The 16,920-nt window shown below is 41.5% G+C and overlaps 2 protein-coding genes across 10 annotated transcripts in view; one reads left to right on the forward strand and one right to left on the reverse strand.

The window, feature by feature from the left end:
- Nucleotides 1-1,552, forward strand: part of PHC1 (polyhomeotic homolog 1) — a 65,119-nt gene extending 63,567 nt beyond the window's left edge. For all 9 annotated transcript variants that reach the window (XM_089489153.1, XM_089489151.1, XM_089489155.1 and 6 more), the window contains one exon: nt 178-1,552. In XM_089489153.1, the coding sequence (XP_089345279.1) occupies nt 178-332 (155 nt within the window). In that variant the 3' untranslated portion in view covers nt 333-1,552. The remainder of the gene's footprint in view (nt 1-177) is intronic.
- Nucleotides 1,553-2,090: 538 nt separating this feature from the next.
- On the reverse strand, nt 2,091-16,148 carry M6PR (mannose-6-phosphate receptor, cation dependent). Its single transcript, XM_089489160.1, has 7 exons — nt 16,051-16,148; nt 8,214-8,372; nt 6,708-6,874; nt 6,504-6,613; nt 5,547-5,677; nt 4,992-5,118; nt 2,091-3,780 (listed from the first exon to the last, which is right to left on the reverse strand). Exons 2-7 carry the CDS (start codon nt 8,369-8,371, stop codon nt 3,658-3,660), a joined length of 816 nt encoding a protein of 271 aa, XP_089345286.1. The 5' UTR covers nt 8,372; nt 16,051-16,148; the 3' UTR covers nt 2,091-3,657.
- Between the last annotated feature and the right edge of the window lie 772 nt (nt 16,149-16,920).

The raw sequence follows: 16,920 nt of genomic DNA on the forward strand, positions 1-16,920 counted from the left end.
GGGTGTGTATTTTTTTAAAAAAATTCTGACTCCTGAGGGCCACACTTTGCTCTCTCTTGTAGATATCAAGTCTTTCCCATTTTTCAGAAATGACATCAAACTATGCATGGGGTGGGACTGCTGCTAACTTCCTGCTGTTACTCCTAATAAGGCTTCTTTTCTGTTTGAATCCTTTAGGTTGCCAGGAAATTGCAGAGGAGTTTCGCTCACAGGAGATTGATGGTCAGGCCTTACTCCTACTGAAGGAAGAACATCTCATGAGTGCCATGAACATCAAGCTGGGTCCTGCTCTCAAGATCTGCGCTAAGATTAACATTCTCAAAGAGACCTAATAACATGGGAAGACAGACTGGTTCCCTTTCCAAGCTGGGACTGTTGCCCCAAGCCTTCATCATGGAGGGAAACTGGAGGGAATGGATGGAAACTGACATCTTATAAGCCTGTCTCTTGGTGCGACGTAGAGAAGGAATAGCTCCCTTGGAGTCCTTGAAATCGCTCTTCAAGAGCATCTCATGTTGCCTGTGACTGGCTCCTGAGGTTAACATGGCAAGGAAAATAGGAGTTGTTCTATGCGAGCTTTCTGAGCGGAAGGGCTGAAAAAGCCCTTATACTTCTCAGTAGCAGAGTTCTTGGATGTTTATATTCTCCTTCCCATGGGATCTTTTTTCTTCTGCAGATTCACTTTGCAGAGGATCAACACAGCTTGCTTACGTTTTCTCTTGCTGAGGAAGGGAATCTGGAAGATTCCATCTGGAACAATGATGAGAGCTAGTTTTTAATGAGACCTTTTCCCATTCTCAGTGTTGATTACAGGTAAGTAGCAAACTGACTTCATATAGAACACTGAAGGGGAAGTGTTACGGATCATTTAAAACTTAGGAGCTTCTTTATGCCTTCCCCAGACAATATGAGCACTTTTGACTATGGTACCAGAGGGGAATTTCTTTTTAAAAATCTTATTATTCCACTTGTCTTGTGCATTTGGGAGATACCATCCCAGATCGAAAGGAGAAGCCAAGTGTACTGAAGCTCCAGTTGTTTCTAGCTTGCTTTTAAAAGTTTTCTTTTTTCAGTTTTGTATTTTGCCCTCCCCCTGAGATGAGAGAGCATATGGGACAAAAGCTTCTTCTTGCAGGTTTGTATCTCCTATCAAAGCCTGTTTATTTTTGTTTATTATACAAATATTCTCTTCCTCAGTAAAAAGAATGCTTCAAAAACAAAGTTGCTGGTCTTTTTGTGGCCTGATCCTTCTCCTACCAGCTTTCTTGATACATGATAGTAGAGTAGCAGTATCACCGAGCTTTCACCCAGGCCTGTTACAAATTTTGAATGAAAGTTTTGTTGTTGGCCCCTTAATGATGAAATGTTAAAGTGGTGTGTAGAAACAAATTTTCATCAGTGCAGAGCCTATTTTAATATTTCTTTAACATTGTAATCTGTGTGCCTGTCTCCAAATTTGTGCCTTTTGAAATTCTGTAGCGTCTAACAGTTCAGAGTAGGATAGTTTTATTTCCACTATTCTGCCAATGTGTATTTGGAACAAGCCTGAAAGATATAAAATCAGTGATAATATCCAGTTCCATCTTTTACTCCTTTGTTAAATTTCTAGTGATTTTAAAAAGCTTTACAATGGTTGGATGATAGCCATAGCTCTCCGAGGACTTGTTTTTCTGTTACTATAACATGCACTGCCTTAAAAAGCAATCCATTTGGCTGGAGGAGGGCTTATAATGGTTAAGAAAGCTTTATGTAAGCATAGTCTTTCCGTACTTGAAGGCTTTTCAAAAAAGGAAATGCCTGGGGTGAAAATCATGTGGCCCTAGATGCTGCTGGACATTACTTGTCCACAGCAAGCCACTGTTTCTACTCAAAATAGCAAGAACCTTGCACTTTACGTTCTGTTTGATTTAGCGTTTCTATTTTCTACAGCTGCTGTTTATATAATTGAGACTGTACTGCTTGCTCAATCATTTCTAGCTTCTGACCATTTCTCTGCTTTTAGGGCTGGGAAAAAAAGAGCACAAACACAAAATAACTGCAGCATTAGCTTTTGTAAGAGACAATAACAGTACTTTTATCTACCAGACACCTCTTAGAACTTCTCCTACCATTTACAGACTGCTGATGAACTGAAAACACACATTTTAGGGCTTTCAATCCATTTTATTTTTAAAGTTATATGTTTTTGTACAAAGTCTCTTAAACACCATTGTGAAAAAGTGTCAGTTGCAGTAACTCAATGTCTATCAGGGAGGAGTTTGACAAATCAGGCTGCACAACTTGTGTCTCTTTTACGTCACCAAAAGAACTTGGGCCCTCTCTTACAAAAGGACAGAGTGGCCCTTCTATACACCCAGAGATTTATTCCTAGTTAAAAACCACCAGCTCCTAACAGAATAGAAAATTAAAATATTATCCTATCTCGAAGAACTGGCGTTCCTAGCTAATTCAAGTGAATGCAGGAATCAAACTTTATTTAAACTTAGTTATCCTATCTCCAACACCAAGAAGCATGTTTGAACTGCAGCTGTCATCTGTTTATGAGGTAACCATACAACATGCACCCTTCCACCCCGCTAATGTAACAGAACAGAACTACTGTGTTCCATCCCTTCAAAGCAAATACAGAAACAGATTAGAGTTTATATCCCCACTAAGAGCGGACAACAGTAATATCTGAGCCACACAGTAATAGCAAAAGCCTCCTCAAATCGTCAAAATAAAATTAAAAATTTCTTGGCAGGAATCTGCTGCTTAACTTTTCTTTACATTTATTTCAGAGTCCAAAATGCTTGGAGCAATGAACTCAAAGACATACATTCTTTGTTCAGCAGTTGGATTCAACCCTCCTGCCTTTGTTTAGTTAAATCCTACTCCTGTTTAGGATCTGTCTTTGATACTTTGCAGACTTGGCCACAATCATAGTCACAATTAAAGCTGAATGACCCATCACATTTACTAAAGCTTTTAAAGGGAACTGAGTGATATCACAGGAACTCTCTCTGAAATGCATGCTATTTTGTAATAGACTGCCTTAATTTTTCCCCTAAAATCTCCACCTTCATTTCTGGCATTTTAAAAACAAAAATATACATATTATTGGCCAGTGAGCAAATAAACTCAAAGTTACATTTAATATAGGCTTTGGTTAAGAAAAGATGGTGATTCTTGAGATGGTACATCAACTTCACATCAGAGGATAAGTAGACAATTAGGGGAAACTACAAGACATGAAAAATTGAAATAGCTGAAAATCAAATCCAGTGTTCTGTAAAATAGTCCATAGAAAATATGCTCTAACCCTTCTGTCTAGTATTAATTTCCCTGCACATTCAGCCCACTCCCTTTTTCTTGTACCAGACATGCTGCTCCACTTTAGTTTGTCCACAGGTCATGTAAAATCTGAGTTTCTTCAGGCAGTGAAGTCAGCAATTTTGCTATGCAAGACTCTGATCAGCTCCCTTATTCCAAGTACACCTTTGCGTTCATAAGCCCTGCCCCTTGCCCCATTCGTGTCAGAAGAAAGGAAGAATGGGGAAGTCGGTGACAGCAAGCAGCTTAAAAGGGGCAACTAGAAAAGACAGAAAGATGAAGGGAGAAGTGACTTAGTACCAGCAACTGATGAAAAGGACTGGTCACAGTAAGTAAGTAAGTAGATCACATGGGTAGCAAATGGTCATCTCGTTCTTCAGACTCATCTCCAAGCTGATCATCACCAACACCACGATATACAGCTGGTTCATTTCGTGGTTTGGACCGGCACACAAAATCACAGCCATCCTGCAAGCACAGGTTAATGTACTAATATCAGATCACAAAGAAAGATTGAAATTTTAGTCTAATCTCTTCCAATCCACATTGAGAAGTTTAATCTCTTAGAATGATTTAGAGGCATAATTGTAACCTTTCCTGTCAACTGCTACCTCCCTAATCTTGAAGATACTTCTGAAGAAATTCAGACAGCAGAATTAAGCAGAAATGGCTCTGTGGTAAAATGTACCAAAAGGCAGAGTCTGCAGCATAAACAACTTGATACAAAACTTTGTGTGGTCATTTTAGAAACTCTTTGAACCAGAGGGAGTTTCACTACAACATTTTTCTAGTACACAGTGAATATTTCAAAATACTTTATGCTGAAATCCAATCTTCTATGTGCCTTTCCCTAATATCACTGAAGAATTCATCACTATTGTCTTCAGAAGCTCAATACTGAGGAACAGGCTTGACTCAGAATGTTATCCTCTAGTCTCTGAGCAACATTAGCATAGAATCCTCCTCCATGGTTGCATTTGGACATAATAAGATGCCAGGAAACAGTATGGTCTCTCCCTTGTGTGCTGTTACATGTTACTTTCTTGCAGTGGGAGGAGCTAAGTAAATAATGGTAAATAAATTTGTTTTTTACTATGGTGTCCAAACCCAGCTGCTGTTTGCACTCTGCTTGTTTCTCCTATAACAGCAGTGAAACAAAGATGAACTCACTCTTGAGTTGGTTGGGAAAGAAACAAGCTAAAACACTGGTTGCTGCCTGGTAGCGGTAACAAGAAATGCAGACACACCACAACTGGGAACAATCACTAGCACATAAGCCAGGGCTCCTTGATTTACTGTTATCTCTGAATACAGCAAATAGGTGCACTTCATGGCTCGGAGATCAATCTTGATGTGTCTGGCCCTTGCTTCACAAGAAACTTCCTGAACTCTTCCACACAACTATGACTGAAGAAAGGAGAATCAACAGGTCTGAGATTTGCACTCATTTGAGTTGAGGCAGGGAATGTGGACAGGCTCAAGGCATGCTGCAGCTCATTTCTTTCGTGTCTCTCAACATGTGATCATATTTGTTCTTTCCTGTGACACAGCTGGGAACTAAAGCTCTCTCTCTCTCTCTCTTGAAGTGCTGTAAGAGTCTGTGAACGTGAGGTTTTACAGAAATCCTGAAAGCAACAGGGTTGCCACCTTCATAATTCAGGATGTAGAGAACTACTTACTGCTACTAAGTTGCCCAGGTCTTGCCAGAAAGCAAAATGAGGAAACTGCTCCATGCCTTTTGCTCCCACCACCAGACGTTGGTAAAGGAATCCTCCAGTGATATATACTGCAATCAGTGAAGCAAATCTAAAGACAAATTCAAAATATAAATATACCAGGAAGAAAACTGCTGACTTATTCAAAGAATATGACAGCCAAGAGTGTGGCTTGTACTGCTACAATAAAGATTTATATTGTCAATGTAAGAAACAAGGTTGAATTTTCATATATAAAATTATTATTGTTGTTATTAAATTCTCACCCTTCAATATTCAGATGCATTATTTCTACATGTTTAGTCAAATCCATATTCCCTCCCACCACAATAAATTCTGATTTTGAGATGGGTCCTTGAATTAAGGATTCCCAGGTGAACTCACTTTCCAAAATGGTTCAACATTAAACTTTAATTACACTTTTGAATCCCTATACACACACACACACACACCAGTTTCAGACAAGGGAGTGAAATGGGAATGGAGTATTGAATATTTGAGTATTTTACATAAACTTACATGATGAGTAATATGGAGCCAACACTTAGGTGTGAGTCTTCTGGAGGGCAGGCTAACCTGCTCTCTAACTCAAAGATATAGAAACACTCATTTATCTTCTGCCGCTCTTCTGTCACCATGGTGAAAGTGGACTGTTTGGGGAACATAAAAACCTTATGAAAGCCATAAAAATATGTATCTTCCCCCAAATACATACAGGAACAGATTTATCCCCCCCCCCCCCAAAAGTCCTTCCCAGACTTCTATACTAATTTGTCAGAATCTTCACTCACAGGTCAGCTCATTTGGTACAATCTTTCCCCAGCAAGGAACCGTCTAACTAAAAGATTGTATGTACAGCGCTGTGTAAATTTACAGTGCTTTATAAATAAAGGTTAATAATAATAATAATATTACTTTAGAATGTGGGCTGTACATTCTACATCAGGAACTCTCTGCTGGTGTAGGGCTGCCATAATTGTCCACTTTTACCAGGGACAAAATGTAGGACAAATTCAAGACCAAACTGTAGGGCAACTGCAGGACAAAACTCAGCTCAAAATGTAGGACATTTAAGGTCCACCATTTTTCTTCAATGTCCTACATTTTGGGCTGAGTTTTGTCCTGCAGTTGTCCTACAGTTTGGTCTTGAATTTGTTCCACATTTTGTCCCTGGTAAAAGTGGACAATTATGGCAACCCTATGCTGGTGGAAAGTTTGTAAGGGTGAATGAAGAGTTTTTGCCCAACCAAGGGAATGATAAGCAGGAAAGAACCCCCCTCCGAAAAACATTCTGATCTGTTACCATCCCTGTGAGACTCGATATCCTCGTTTTTCTGAACAGCTCAAATTCTGTTCAGTGTAATCAGCACTGGAGGTAGTGTAAACAGCATTCACGCCTATCCACAGCATAATTTGTCTAAAAAATAAACTTCGGATTTATTTATTTATTTCTGCCCTTCTTTAGTAACTACTCACTGCCAGTGTTTTCCGGTTACAGTTGATCATTATTATGGCTTTTCTCTTCTCTTGGTCACAACGGCTAGTATAGGAATCTCCCCCTTTATAGATCAGCATAATCCACTTACCTGTCAAGACACAAATACAAAGGACACCTGATGAAGCACAAGGTCTACTGGCAGAGAAACAAAGCAGGTCTGTTGAGGAATTAGGGCGGCTTACTTCCACTGGCAACGTGGGTCTCGTTGATTCGCCCCACCACTTTCGTTTCATCCTTCTTATTATTGTGCTGCAGCAGGCCAGAAAAGGGATAAGCAGCAGAAACTTCTCGACACACTTTGAGTGTGTAGGTGTAGTTTTCACCCTCACTTACACTGTCTGTTGCAAAACTGCAGTGGGGAAACACCAAAAGAGGCAGAGCAGCTTTTTAAAACTGTAGAGATTCCACACTTAGAATCATAGAGTTGGAAGAGACCACAGGGCCATCTAGTCCAACCCTGCCATGCAGCAAATCACATTCAAAGCATCCCTGACAGATGGCCATCCACCCTCTGTTTAAAGACCTCTAAGGAAGGAGATTCCACTACACTTTGAGGGAGTTTGTTTCACTGTTGAACAGCGCTTAATGTCAGAAAGTTCCTCCTAATGTTGAGGTGGAATCTCTTTTCCTAGAGCTTGCATCCATTGCTCCAGGTCCTAGTCTTTGGACCAGCAGAAAAAAAGCTTGCTCCCTCCTCAATATGACATCCCTTCAAGTATTTAAATAGGGCTATCATATCACCTCTTAACCTTCTCTTCTCCAGACTAAACATCCCCACCTCCCTAAATCATTCCTCATAGGACATTTCACCATTTTAATCACCCTCCTTTGGAGACGCTCCAGTTTCTTAATGTCAGTTTTGAATTCTGGTGCCCAGAACTGGACACAGTATTCCAGGTGCGGGCTGACCAAAACAGAATAGAGTGGGACTATTACTTCCCTTGATCTAGACACTATACTTCTATTGATGCAGCTGACGCATTGCAGCTATTGACTCATGTTCAACTTGTGGTCTGCTTGGACTCCCAGATCCCTTTCACATGTAGTCTCATTCAGCCAGGTGTCACCCATCCTATATCTATGCATTTTGTTTTTACGCCCTAAGTGCAGTACCTTACATTTCTCCGTATTGAATTTCATTTTGTTAGCTTTGGTCCAGCTTTCTAGTCTTTTCAGGTCATTTTGAATTTTGATCTCATCTGCACTGCAGAAATAATCATAACAAACTACAGTTCCCAGAACTCCACAGCACTGAGCTATGGCAGTTGAAGTGGTGTCAAACCAGATTATTTCTGCAGTGCGGACACAGACTTATCATGATACCCCATGATGGGAAAATGAAACAACTGGAAAAAGATTTGCATTTTTCCCTGGGGCCCTTCTGGAAACTCAAATTGATCCTTGTCTCCCAAATGAAGGAGCGGTACCTGTTCATTGGAAACTTCATCAGATGGAGGGTCTGGAAAAGTTATCTCTTTTTGGGTTACAATTCCTAGAATCCCATAGCCAACATGGCCAGCGATCCTCCCCCCTACATCAAGAAAGCGAGTTGTAGAATCTCCCAGTCAGCATGGACAGGTGACTTCTGGATCACTTCCTGTTGCTAACATCAATAGTCCAACACTTTCACCGACCCCAGAACAAACATCCCTCTTCTGGGCCAGGCCCTTCAGCTGCAGGCACAGTACCTCATGTTGGTAAGTGGCTCCAGTCGCTCCAGCAGTGCTAATTCTTTGGGGGATTCGTTCCCTTTCTCCCCAACTAGATCGCATTTATTTTCAATAGCTATTACAGCAGTTACCAGGGCTAGTAACACAGCATGGAGGTAAGAGTGAGCCAGAAACATTCTATAGTAGTCGAGAAAAAGAAGGGTAGGGAAGAGAGTACACAGGAAAATAAACTCAATAATTCTGCCTGTCACTTGAAATCGAGAAAAATCAAAGGGAGTGTTGGGGGAATTTGGGACATTGCTACCCTCATGAATGACAGGCTGGAATAACAGGGCATGGGGAGAGATTCACCACTTATGGAAAGGACATTTACTTATTTCATTTCTATGCCACCTTTCTCCCAAAAAGGGACCCAAGGTGGCGCACAAGATAAAAACATTTTTAAAACTTTACAGCAAGAATTTTTAAAAGTTAAAACCACCCAATTAAAACAGTATAAAATTAACATAAAAGCATACAAAAATTAAAACATAACTAAAACATGCACCCCATATAAAACCACCCTGTTGTGATTATTATGTTAAAAAGCCTGAAGTACACTAGGACCATTCTCTTAACGCAGTCACTATAAAACTGAAGTCCACCTGACATAAGTCCAAAACGTAATGCAGAAATAATCCAGTTTGAGACTGCTTTAACTGCTCTGGCTCAATACTAGCTAATTCTGGGAACTGTAGTTTTGTGAGACATTTAGCCTTCTCTGTCAGAGAGCTCTGGTGCCACAATAAACTACAATTGCCTGGACTCCCTAGCACTGAGCCAGGGCAGTTAAAGCAGTCTCAAACTGGATTATTTCTGCAGTGTGCTTTGGACCATAGAAGGGGGAGGCTGTCTGCATGTTCTCTAGATAGCATTCTTTCCCCCCACGATTCTTAAAAAGCATGAAGACCCTCCAAAAATCTAATATGGATTACAGTCAGCTCTCCATATCCACAGTTTTTTTTATCCACAGATTCAAGCATCCATAGTTTAGAAATAATTTTAAAATATATAAATTCCAAGAAGCAAACCTTGATTTTGCTCTTTTGTATATGGGATACTATTTTACTATGCCACTCAATGGGACTTGAATACCCACGGATTTTGATATGCACGGAGGGGCTTGGAACCAAACTGCAGTGGATACCAAGGGCTCACTGTACTCAGGCTAGATTCATTTCAAATATTTAGAACCAGTTAAGTGAAAAGTCATTATTCCTTTGCCCTTGCAATTTTTTGAAGATCTGAAGTGTAAAGACCTTTAAGTTGCTCAATATTATGAGTCGCTTTACTGTATGCATAGCTGTAGAGAGATTTGCAACACCTTTGAGATTAATTGAAAGAAAGAAATTGGCAGCAGGAGCATATGCATCTGAGGAAGTAGACCCTAGTCCAGTGATGGTGAACCTTTTTGAGGCCAAGTGCCCAAACTGCAACCCAAAATCCACTTATCTGTGCTGGGATGATGGCACATGTGCCCACAGAGAGGGCTCTGAGTGCCACCTCTGGCACACGTGCCATAGGTTCGCAATCACTGCCCTAGTCTATGAAAGCTCATGCTGCCGACTTCTTTCTTTCAGTTAATCTCAAAGGTGCTACAGGATCTCTCCACATCGCTGATTCTACAGACTAACATGGCTATAGCTTGTATGCATAGGGACATTTTTAAAAAGGGATTTAAGAGGAAGCAGTAGCTAGGAGCAGAGCTAAGCATCCTTGGCTTTAAACACGATTAAAGGATCATGTTTCACCTCAAGGTCCCTTCCCCCTATCCTAGGCAAACCCTGAACAATGACCAGAGTTTTGTGCCAGAACAATTTAAGTTCAAAATCACAAAGGAGAGTCGGTTGTATGGACTGTGCAACACCTCAGGTAGTCTAGAACAGGTAGAAACATCTCGCCCTTTACAGAGAAATTTTCAATGTATTTCCAACCAACAATTGTGCTGTAATCTAAGACACTGGAGGGAAAATATTCCATGCAATCTCCCTGGTGGTTTAGGATGGCATAACTGGTAACTGGGTCCGTAGAAGTACTTTTGGAATAGGTCGAAATACTCTAAAGGCACCAGATCTTATCTGATCTTGAAAGCTAAGCCGGATCAGCCCAGGTTAGTACTTGGTTGGGAGCTTGCCAGTGAATGCCAGGTAGGCTACACTTCAGAGGAAAAAACTGGCAAAACCACCTCTGAGTATACCTTGCCTAAGAAAACTCTGTGAAATTCTTGGGGTCACCATAAGTCAACAGGTGACTTGAAGGCACATACATATACAAGTACTTTTGTGGGTAATAACACAAGGAGGCATTGAGTACTTGCTTGCACACCTTTTCTCCAGTTGCACAACAGCAGTTGGAGAAAAAGCAATGTGCAAAAAGCTATTTGATACCACATTGCACAATACCTCAACCAATACTTATGTGGGCATAAACTTTCTTCTCTCAGACCTCAGCACCATCCAACTGCCATTGTGCAGCCAGAAAAAAAGCAACAGCCACCACTCTCTGACTCTCCAGTGTAAGTAGGATTGCTGGAGTTTTGTGCTCCATCGGCAATGAACAGGATCTTGGCCAAACATTTCTCAGCGGTGCACAAAGCTTGCAGGACTTTATAATTCTAGAACAGTGGTCCCCAAACCATCCTCTTTAAGGGATTTTGGACTTTAGTGCCCAGAATCCCAGACTATTGGCCAACATGGCTGATGTTTCTGGGAGCTGAAGTCCAAAATCTCTTAAAGGGCACAGTTTGGGGACCACTGTTCTAGAATATGGGATGAAAGTGAATTCACTGTTTGGTGAACCAGGAACTGCTGGAATTTGGATTTGTTTGGCATTTTAATATTACCTGTAAGATGTAGTGGCAGTTGCAGTTACTAATCTCTACAGCTTTTACAAAACACTGAGAAACTGTATTAAAGATAAGTTTAGATTGGTCTTGCTCTAGCAAAGCAGTTCTTATGACTGATGTTTCAGAGAACATAAAACCATACAGTTGGAAGAGACCCCAAGGGACATACGTTCCAACTCCATTCTGCCATGCAGAAATCCAAAATCAAAACCCTCCCAGTGACAGATGGCCATCCAGCTCCTGTTTAAAGAAGACCCCACCATTCTCCAAGGGAGTGTGTTCCAGTGTTGAACAGCTCTTACTGTTCCTCCCAGTGTTTAGGTAGAATGTCTTTCCCTGTAGTTTGAAGGAACACTTCATACTGCATATTATAATGTCAAATAGCTTATCATCAGAAAGTTCCTCTTAATGTTTGGGTGGAATCTCTTTTCCTGAAATTTGGATCCATTGCTCCATGTCCTATTCTCTGGAGTGGCAGAAAACAAGTTTGCTCCCTCCTCAATATGACAACGTCTCACATACTTAAACATCATATCACCATTTCCATTTCCTGGGATTTTACTTACAGTATGTATTCACTATATTTATTTGCAGTGTTGAATCATGAGCTTTTTATTGTACCAAAACCCAGCAACAATGTTCTCATCACGAGGACGACTGGAACTGCCAGGACTGCAGCAGAGGGCTGATGAAGGACTGATGAAGCAGCCTAACACAATGGTTCCCAAACTTTGGACTTCCAGATGTTTTTGACCAGCTCCCAGAACTCCTGAATGTAGGCCAAACTGGTTAGGGTTTCTGGGAACTGAAGTCCAAAATACCTGGAGGGCTAAAGTTTGAGAATCGCTGGTGCGGAAGAACTGACTGGTGTGGAAGAACTGTGGCTGTGGGAAATATTTCAGGATTTCCACACCAGTTATGTCTTGCTGGATGTAAAGCTAAAGCAATAATGCACTTAAATCCTGATTGTTGGCCAAACTGGAAATTGAAGTCCAAAACACTTGGAGGATTAAAATGTGGGAAACACTGACCTAGAGCAGTGATTCCCAAACTTTGGTCCTCCAGATGTTTTGGACTTCCACTCCCAGAAGCCCAGCCAGCTTGGCCAACAGTCAGGAATTCAAGGGAGCTGAAGTCCAAAACAACAGGGAGACCAAAGTCTGGGACCCCCCAACCTAAAGTCTAAAGTGAAGTCCCCAAAAGTAGATCTCTACTCCAGGCATACCACAACTGCAAGAATTAACACAAACAACAGCAACAGACTTTCCAATGACACACACGAAGAATCATGATTCAAGTGTCCCTGCACCAACAGATGTGTTTCACATCCTCTTTTTGTGCCCCCTTGAGATGACTGGCAATTAATTCTCAGGGCTAGTTCAGCACCAGAGATTGCCACCCCATCTCTCCTGAAAGAGTCACTTCTCTGCTACAGTCAAGTTCTGTTGTGACATTCGCACTCACCTTTTGTATTTTCAGATTCTATTTCTACATTATTAGATAGCACCTGAGAAAATATCACCTCAAAAATGAGAATTCACATTGAGCAAGCACACTTTGTCATTCATACGAGTTGCTTAACTGTATGCTCATAAATCTAGCAGTGCCTTCAAGATGACTTTGACTTTGGATGCACCCATACTGCAGAAATAATCCAATTTGACCCCACTTCAACTGCCATGGCTCAATGCTATGGTTTATAGTTTGTCGTGGAACCAGAGCTCTCTTCCAGAGAAGACTAAATGTCTCACAAAACTACAGTTCCCAGAATGCCATAGCACTGAGCCACACCAGTTAAAGTGAAGTCAAATGAGATTATATCTGCACTGCAAATGTAATCTTTCAGCAATCTTTCAACTTTTTTTTTGGGGGGGGGGGGGGCTATTCAGAGATTTGCCATTTCTTTCCTCTTGGGCTGAAAGAGTGTGATTTCCTTGTCCAACATACTCAGCCAAGTTAAGTTGTAGTAAGTTGATCAGTATGGTATTAGTAGTCATCTTATCGCTCATGTTCAGCTATGGACAAAATCCAGCCACAGTTAAAAGGGAATGTTTGTTTGCTGTTTGCTTACTAGTCTGTTAATTCCCTGCATGGCCACGAAACCCACTGGGTGACTTTGGGCAAGTCACATGCTCTCAGCCTCAGGGGAAGGCCATGGCAAACCTTCCCTGAACAAAAAAACATGCCAAGATAACCCCATGATAGGTTTCTCCTTAAAGTCATCATGTTTTCGGATTTACAGGCAACGCTGAAGTCAGCACAGATACGCACTGCGTATGCGATTTCAGTACAGTAAAATCATGAAATCGTTTCAAGTCTGACTTGGAGGCAGGCAAGAAAAAACAACTTTCCACGTAATGGGGCAGGCTCCCTTAGCAAAATTTAGTCTTGTTTAGTCTTTAAACACTAACTTTCTGCACTCCAGAGGGATGGTCAGGGGTGACCTCTTTCTGCTCTTCAGTTTTTAAGGCCGAATGAGTAGTACTCCTATCAGCAACAGTGACACACATACCCTGCAAAAACAGTTTAAGTTGGGCAGAAACACATGACTCTTCTCTGATGGTTTGAAGGCACCCTGCCAGCACCATCTGTCCCAGCCTTTGCTGCTGCCAGAGAACTGAAATGTAGACTGTGGCCTGTTACAGACTGCCAAAATAAAGCTGCTTTGGGTCTCTTTGGAGGTATGCTGTTTAAATGATGCATGCACCCTAAGAATCCGGAAGCTGCACCAAAGCTGCACTCTGGTGCTTAGGAATGGAGTGTGGCTTTGGTGCAACCTCCGGACTCTTAGGACCCATGCGTCATTTAAACAGCATACCTCCAAAGAGATCCGAAGCAGCTTTATTTTGTCAGTCTGTTGCAGGCCTGTGAACAGGATAAAAACAGAGGCATGGCATCCACATGTGCTCCTGGAACAAGATGCATGCAGTTTCCTTGTGTGCCTAGATTGTGTCCTCTGGCCCCATTCACAGAAAGGGTGGTGGCTTTCTGAGGGCTGGATATATGTGTCTCTCCTTCCAGCGTGTGCTCCTTCACAACCACCAAGTTGTGCTCCATGCCCAGCCCTGCTTTGACCTATCCAGCCCAGCCTCAAGTCCCCTCCACAGGATCCTCTGGCTGGAAAAATGGCCCAAGAGCCCCAGAGATGGGTGAAAGAGAGTGAGAGCGAGCGTGGGGTAGTGATTTTGAGTGTTGGACTACCACTCTGGATATAAGGATCCGATTCTCAGCTTGGCCATGAATCCCACCTGGTGATACTCTCTCAAAGGAAGGAAATGGCAAACCTCTGAAGAAATCTTGCCTTAGGGCCGCCATCAGACTGAAATGACCTGAAGGCACACAACAACAGTTACACAGAGGGAAATTAGTACTCTTCGATTCTAATATCAGTGACCCAGCTTGGCATCGTGGTTTGAGCCTCGGAATTTGTTTTCTCCAGAGAACAGGACGCGGAGCAATGGATGTAAACTACAGGGAAAGAGATTCCAGCTCAACATTAGGAGGAACTTCTTGACAGTAAGGGCTGTCTGGCAGTAGAAAATGTTGTCTTGGAGAATAGTGGAGGCTGGATGGCCATCTGTCACAGGGAGTGCTTTGATTGAGAGTTCCTGCATGGCAGAAGGGGGTTGGACTGGATCAGGGCCCTTGGGTTCTATTCCATGTCTATGACTCCAGGAGGCCAGGGTTCGATTCCCTGTTTGGCCATATAAACCCACTGTGTGACTAACCTTGGTCAAGTCACACGCTCTCAGCCTCAGGAGAAGGCAATGGCAAACCCTCTCTGAACAAACCTTGCCAAGAAAACCTTGCCAGGATAAGGTTACCTCAGGGTTGCCTTAAGTCAGGAAGTACTTAAAACTGGCACACAACAACAACAACAACAACGTGTGTGTATGTCTAACGTTCGTGTGTATGTGACCCTGGGCAAGAAGTCACTCTCTCTCAGCCTCGGTGTATGGCAATGGCAAACCCTCTCTGAAGAAACTCGTCAAGGAAACCCCATGAAAGGGTCGCCTTAGATCAGAAACACACACACACACACAGTGTGTGTCTGTGTGTGTATACAGTACATATTAATATATATACACACAGATACATATATAGTGTAAACACACAAACAGAGAGATTCATATATGCACACACACATATATACAGTGTATGTGCATATATATATATATATATATATCTCACACATACATACATATATAGTGCATACACACACATATATATAGTGTATACACACATACAGATTCATATATATATACACACACATATATACAGTGTATGTATGTGTGTGAATATATATATATATTACACACATACAGATACTTATAGATACAGTATATATGTACATACATATTTATATACACATTATACACATACACACAGACATATATAGTGTATACACACATACAGAGAGATTCATATATATATATATATTACACACATAGATACATATATATACACACAGTGCATATATATTTATATACACATACACACACATATATAGTTTATACACACATACAGAGAGATTCATATATACACACACACATATACAGTGTATGTGTGTGTGTGTATATATATATATATTACACACACACACACACACATATATATACAGTACATATATATTTATATACACATTATACACACACACACACACAATCTATCCTAAGTCTATGCAGCTATCTCTGCCAGCTGAGAACTAGTGAGAACTATGCTTCTAGGGACCGGGCTCCATTCCCACCTTGGGCAAGAAGTCCCACTCTCTCAGCCTCCCCTGACAAACCTTGCCAAGGAAAGCCCAGGGTCGCGCTAAGCCAGAGAGGACCTGAAGGCACCCAAACCAGAGCCGCCTAACATACAGACATAGCAGGAAGGCGATGGAATAGGGGGCCATCCCTAGTCGCAGCAGCAGCAGCAGCAGCAGCCAGCCTCCCTCCCTTCCTTCCCACATGCCTCCGCTCCCACCTGGAGCCGCCTGGGCTGCGATCAGATCACCAAAGAGGAAGAGGAACCGCCATCCGGAACTCCTTAGCCCGCCCAAGCGCCCCGCACGCCGGAAATAGGAGGCGGACCGGAAGGAAGCAACACGGGGGGATTGGGAGTGAGCGCCGAAGCTAGACAACGATTGGTTCCCGGGTGGCCACTGGAACCAATCAGATGGAAGAACCCTCCAAAAGGTCCCGCCCACAAAGTCGAGCTCAAAGAGAGGGAAGGGGAGAAAGTCGCTCTTCTGCGGGGAGGAGGGGCTTCGAGACGACAGGCAGCTCGAGGACCAATCGGTGAGGGAGTATAGCAGTGAATCTCTCGCTCTCCCCCTCCCCCTCCCCCGCCTCTCTTGTTTTCTACGGAAGGGGAAGGAGGCCTTTCTTGCTCAAATCACGAGACCCTCACGCGCCTTGGCTCTTCATTAGTCACCATAGGGCTCCTATTAGCCTCTTTATAAGGAGTTCTCTTTCTCCCCTTCACAGGTTTCCTCACAGTATTAAAAGGGGGCACTTTTAGAACATAAAAACACAGTATTGAAAAGAGAGGTCACTTTAAAACATAAAAGATTATATATATATATATATATATATATATATATATATATTCAATATTATATTTATATATATTATTAATATATAATGCAATATATATTATATATTATATATATTATAATATATATATTGCATTATATATTAATATATATAAATATATATTTATATTATTAATATATAATGCAATATATATTATAATACATATATTAAATATTATATATATATCATCTAAAACAATATAAAATAATATATTTATATACATTTATATATAAACTACATTTAATATATATATTATTAA

The sequence above is a fragment of the Sceloporus occidentalis genome, unplaced genomic scaffold (assembly GCF_023333645.1).
Source record: "Sceloporus occidentalis isolate IW3139 unplaced genomic scaffold, rSceOcc1.0.p SCAF_1, whole genome shotgun sequence".
NCBI classification, from domain to species: domain Eukaryota; kingdom Metazoa; phylum Chordata; class Lepidosauria; order Squamata; family Phrynosomatidae; genus Sceloporus; species Sceloporus occidentalis.

What these genes read in the sequence shown, in the direction of transcription:
- M6PR (XM_089489160.1), bottom strand. Translation starts at nt 8,371, where the DNA reads ATGTTTCTGGCTCACTCTTACCTCCATGCTGTGTTACTAGCCCTGGTA. An exon ending in GACCCACGTTGCCAGTGGAA is followed by an intron (nt 6,614 to 6,707) that starts GTAAGCCGCCCT and finishes GTGTCTTGACAG; the next exon opens with GTAAGTGGATTATGCTGATC. An exon ending in ACCTGGGCAACTTAGTAGCA is followed by an intron (nt 3,781 to 4,991) that starts GTAAGTAGTTCT and finishes CTGTGCTTGCAG; the next exon opens with GATGGCTGTGATTTTGTGTG.